General features: G+C 36.8%; 1 protein-coding gene across 2 annotated transcripts in view; it reads right to left on the bottom strand.

Annotated features, from left to right (window-relative positions):
• Positions 1-3,210: 3,210 nt before the first annotated feature.
• LOC122793043 (sentrin-specific protease 2-like) overlaps positions 3,211-6,000 on the bottom strand; it is a 1,342,091-nt gene continuing 1,339,301 nt past the window's right edge. For both annotated transcript variants that reach the window (XM_044060712.1, XM_044060715.1), the window contains one exon: positions 3,211-4,383. In XM_044060712.1, coding sequence (XP_043916647.1) covers positions 4,297-4,383 — 87 coding nt within the window. In that variant the 3' untranslated portion in view covers positions 3,211-4,296. The remainder of the gene's footprint in view (positions 4,384-6,000) is intronic.

The following is a 6,000-nucleotide window of genomic DNA, read 5'->3' as shown; positions in this document are numbered from 1 at the left end:
CTGCTCTCTCCCAGTTTTTAAAACCCCTCCGATGTATCATCACCTTTTTCCATTTTGATTTATAGCCTTCTAATTGTGATATGTATATAAGCCTCAACTGCATAGCTCTAATGTATCTCTTCAAATCAGCTAATCCTCAACTATCTTATTCTATGGGGAGAATCAAATTATCTAACTTAAATCTTGGCTTCTTTCTCTCCCAAATATATTCCTTCAACTCTTATTGTCCACAGCTTTTCTTCTGGTCAATAAGAATATCCCTGACCTGTTAACAAAACTAAAAGGGTTAAAATATTTTTACTGCTTGTATCTTACCAACCATAGCCATAACCAAGAGCGTCCAGTTTCTCATTTTTTTTTTAATTTTCCTTTGTTTAGTATCTTCCCACATATCCTTAGCTACCATAACAGAATTATTTTAATCTATACACAAATAATTCAGTTTATGTCTCCAATAAGGGGGATGGGATTTACCATCACTTTCCCTGCTCTGCTCCTGCGGTCTAGCTCTAAGCCCTGCCAATTCTCCTGGCTTGCTTTTTCTCAAAGGTCCATGTTTGTCGAAACTTGTCTGCTCTGGTTTGTTTTCTATAAAATGACTAGTGGTCAACTGGGTGGTTTCAATTACATCTTGGAATGGCCCAGCTGAACAGCTGCTTCACACATACTTATCAACCTTTTAGTTTTCAAAATAATAGCAATGGGCATCAAAAATCATAGCACTCAATCTGTATATGCATAACTTTGCACCCTATGGGGGAGTGCACACATATGTAAACTTACCCTTTTGCAGGTACAAGCTATAATGGACACCTTGTGGTGCTAAGAGATATGCAGCTGCCATATCTGCACCAGAAAATATATCCTTACTGCACTATAAAAAGATACACATGCCTGTTTTCTTTGCTTGCTACTTGTGCCAGTCACAACTATAGTTTAGTTAGAAGAATGAGCATAAACTTTGTACATTTTGTTCATCCACATCATCAATGTGAACGTTCAATAAGCATACATTAATGTTGCAGAAAATAAAAACATAGAAGTTACCTCAGCTTAGAAGTGAACCTGAGGGCCAGACATTTGTAACAGACATCTAAGTTGTTTTGCCCATCTGGGCTATTTTTAATGACATTTTACCATACATTTTTTTTTTAATTATTTATGATTTTGCTAACTTTTTTCTTTAAGATATGTAGATCCAGTTAGAACAACATTCTAAAACTAGTCTGACACTGACCAAAATATTGATTTTAAATGCTACTATTTTTTGTATAAAACATACAGCACTTTCTTTCACAGCCCCCTTGTGCTCTTTACATTACAAAAGCTTTGCAGTGTGTAATTAAGCACACAAGACTGTGCACAACTTGTAAGTCTGCCTGAGATCAAATTAATGGATGATTAAAGGTCTATAAATATATTTCAATTTGCTACTGCCAGATCCACACAATGCAATTCAATGCAGCCCCTCAACCTCTCAAACTCTTAGCTCAAGACGACCCAACTCCAGGACAGGTTGGCATTTGCAAAGGTAACCTCAAGTACCAGGCCTAACTGAATGGTGAAAATCACTCTGAGTGGTGTAAGCTTTCTTAGCAAAATTTTAAATTTATTAACTTTCTTCAATTAAAATGGTTGTCATGATTAAAAGTTTCAGGTAAGTGGATGGATGGACATCTGTTAAGGGCAACTGGGAACTGGTATCAGGACAAGATGTCTCACATACTTCCTCAAAGGTCTGTGAAACAGAAGACAGAAACAATCCTATTGTCTTGCCTTTGAAGGAATTAGGATAGCAGGGGATATAGCAGAAACTAGGCAATGGACTGAGGGCACTCAAGGCAGCAACTCATCAGATCTGATATCGGCGTATTACACTTTTTTTCTTCCCTTGGCCCATCACCAAATATAATGTCCCTTTGACAGATAACTCGCTAAACACCTACAGCAACTTGAGAGACTTGAATAGTCCCTCATCAAAAACACCTCAGGTCACAGCACCCTTAGCTACTCAGCAAAAATAAAAGCTCTATCCTTCTACTCTGTCATACAGGCTCCTGAGGGGTGATGTCTGCTTAGCTTCTTACGCAGTGAATGATCCAACACTCTGAACCCCTTTACCAAAGGAGAACTAGTGGTAAAGCAATCACTCTACAGACCTAAACCTATACTGAACACGATAACAATACCAGATAGCTTGACAGGTGCAAAACGCAAGATATCCCCAAATTCTGAAACAGGCAATCCTTGCACATCAAGCAAAGTATTTCCCTAGCATCCTTTAATACCAGTCTGGAGAGTTGATCACAAATTTTCACCTAGGATACATAAGGAAAATCGACTTAAAGAGGAACATTATTATTCTCCCATCACTTTTGAATGATGTGGCTTAGTTTCCTGATGTTTTACTTGGCCATAAACGTACGAACATATGAAACTCTGAAGGCCTTGGCAGCACTAGGGTGATCACTGAAGCTTTACATTCCCAGTTGGCAGTCTGCTTGTGGTCACTTTTAACTGTCTCATCTTCCTGTGCTTTCTAAATTTTAAACTGCTGATGTCTCTCTCTCTGACTATGGGCCAATGCTCCTACCAGGCCCTGAGGTTCTTTCAGATCCAGTTAGGCTTTCAGATTTCTAAACACTTTCTTTTTCCTGCACGGAACTCAAACAGGAGACTTGATATACCTTGCCTAAGCCAAAAAGGCTGTATAAATGAATCCTTTGGTGGAAGATACTTTATGCAGGCACACTTGCTGGTTAACTTTTCCATGAAAACTATGGCCCTTGTTTTTTCAAAAAGTAAATTATAGACATAAGAAATGATGGGTAATTGTTTCCAGTGGCAAATAAAACAAAACCAGAAACGAGAAATGGCATAACTTGATATGGCTTTAAGTTGTGCATAAGACTAATAATGTCTAACCTGTAGGAGGAGATCTGTTTGCTGCAGATGTCTGCAGAACTCAAACAGAAAAGGCAGGCAAGCTGTCTTTGGCTAGACTCCACGGATAAGGATTCATAATGCATCAGTAACACCCTATCATGATATCAACTCTGTCATCTCACAACAAGAAAGCACTGGACTAGCAACTTTAACTACTTGTAGAGTGCACACAAGCTGCAGTCAATTTCAGCGTACCATTCATTCTGTGCAAAGATGATGTGTGGGAAAGTATAACAAAAATGATCTAGGAACACCAACAGGAAATGTGTGTAACTCGCTGTACATTTTCTGTATTGAATTTGACTCATAGGTAATGTTCACAGTGATTTAGAGTACTCACCATCATCTGCAAATTAAAAACACACACACATAAAAACGAAAAACTGCATCAAGTTGCTAACAAAAACACTTGAATAAATCTTAAATGACCAGCCATACAAAACTGTATTCAGTGCCATGTGAATACTTTACGTACAAGATCAGAAAAACTGCAGGTTATACCACTGATATTCCAGCATTATCAATTACATTCCGTTTCAAACTTTTGATTGGCAGCCTCTGTATGACACTCTTCTGGATAATTAACCTGTCAGAAATGTATTACATACTTGCATTTTATCTGTATGTGTACAGAAGACTATAGTCTTCAAAACTAAACAAATTAAAACAAAATATAAACAAAATTATCTATTAAGACATACTACAGGAATGCTGAAGTTATCTTCCAGTTTAAAATATTGCATGTGGTTCCAGGCACTTCAAAAAATTTTAGTTATCTTAAAAAAATAAGAGAGTACATTTTCAGTCAAATATTTGTACATATGACCAGGTATATTTAGGAACAGAGATTGAAAAAATATCATTGCAGCTGCTTTTTGACTATTAGGCTTCATAAATAAATAAATAAATACTAAAATACCAATTCCTAAACATCAACTTATTTTGTCTAAGACGTTATGCCCCCCCCTCTCTCTCTCTATATATATATATATATATATATATATATATATATACATATATATATATACAGCTAGAATAATAAAACCCTATAGACCAAACAGTATACATTTGGTAAAATAAAACTAATAAACAACATCTACTTCATTGTAAGAAAAGATAAATTCTAGACTGTTACTAACAAGCATTTCAATATTAGGTTATTGCTGAGACAACCACTGGACTTCTCTAGTGAAACTTTGCAGTGACAGAGATGATGTTTCACATACTCCAATGAAAAAGAAAATCCGAACAAATGGATTATACAAAATCATACTTTATAGTGAGGTATAAACTGTATACTTGGCAGGAGATGTAAACATGGCAATATAAACCACCAAAGAGCTTCTTTGATCATGTTCTTCTACACAGGACATCACAGAGTAGTTTCTGATGAAGAATTTCCCAAACCATTGTCTTTCTGAAGTGGGGCATGTTGCGCTATGAAACAGAAAAAAAAAAACAATTCCTGTTACTGTTTTACAAAAGAACTTCACTGTAACATTTTTTTCTGCATTAGTCACCACATTTGACATTCAGAAGCCATGTTATTACCCAAGTAATACTTGGTCCATACTGGAAAGCAGTACAAGTTAATAAGAATGCTGTCATCACGCAACCAAGATTTGAAGACTGGTAGAGATAAGGTAGGAACTGTGCAACAAGTGCCAACCTCCTCACCTCAAGAAGGGGTGCCATTGATCAGGGGGAGGATACTGACTTCTGTATTTGCCCACATGGCACACACCACTGTGAACCAGAGGTCACAGTTGTGGTAGCATTCACTTGCTTGATGTAAACAAACACTGGTTACATCAAGGTGCAAGGACACAGGAGAACACAAACACACACACACACAAAAATAAAATTTAAAACAGGGAATGAAGTTGTGTATTAAAGGACACCTTTACTAATATGTAAAGTTTTTGTCATCACATAAAGGACAACTTTACAAATGATTCAATTTTTTGCCTTCGCAAAGTGTGTTTCTCTTTAAGCCATTTGCCATACAGTAGACTCCATCTTATCCAGTCTCACTTTATCCGGCCATCACATAACACACAGAGAACACTTCTGCGTGTCTCGGCTTATCGTTTTACTCTTAAAATGTTAAGATATTGAAACAAAAATGAACTTGCAGTACTGCAAGTTAATTTTTGTTTCAGTATACAAGTCGAGATGTTCCAAAGTGCCAGGTTAAAGCAGGACTTGATAACAGTGACTTACTGTATCAGCTAATGCATCAACCTTTTTGTTTATGACTGTGCTATTCACGGATTCTCCAGTAAGATCAAACCACATATTTGTCAGTAATAACTTGCTCTCCTTGTAATTATGTTTATTACCAGTCAACTGGACAGGCTGCATTTTTAATGCTTCTCTATTGGCAAAGTTACACTTTTCCTGCAGGTGCTCATGCATGACAATAAAGCATTAACAGCTTTTTCCAAAACCAGCAACAATATGCTTCTCATCTCAGAAATTTAGAAACGTAACAGAACAGCATACATACTACTGTATATATTACATTTTGTACTTTTCTTTTTTGCTATCATCTGGCTCTAAGAGAATTTAATCCACCGTTTCATCTTTACATATACATGGCTGAATTAACAGTATAAACAAAACTCTTTTGTAATGTTTTTCTCTTCATTTAAAATGCTGTAGCTACTAAAATATGTTACTGTTGAAACTACCGCAAGTGCTTGTGTGCTAGTAGCTTGTGACAAACACTCACTGCCAATTGCTGTAAAGCAGAAGGGGTTACCAAGTAATTAAGACTGGGACAGAGAACACCTGGTCCTATTAAACTTACTGTATACAGCCCTAACTCTTGAACATGAAAAATTAGTTTGGGTACAGCACTGCAGCTTCACATTCTCTCTCTCTGTCTCTCTCACTTTGTATGGGTGTCACACCTACCCAAACTTATTTTTGGGTTTGAGCAAGACAGACAGCTTTGTGAGCTACAAGGTGTTTGATCCCTCGCTTTGTGACAGTGTCTTCAATCTCTTTGGATTTTGGCAATTGTAAGCTTGGCAGTCCATCAAGGTATAA

This window comes from Protopterus annectens, chromosome 2.part0, assembly GCF_019279795.1.
Source record: "Protopterus annectens isolate FY-2018-M chromosome 2.part0, PAN1.0, whole genome shotgun sequence".
Classification (NCBI taxonomy): Eukaryota; Metazoa; Chordata; order Ceratodontiformes; family Protopteridae; genus Protopterus; species Protopterus annectens.
Note: the sequence above shows the minus strand (reverse complement) of the source record. Positions and strands in the feature narration are given on the sequence as shown.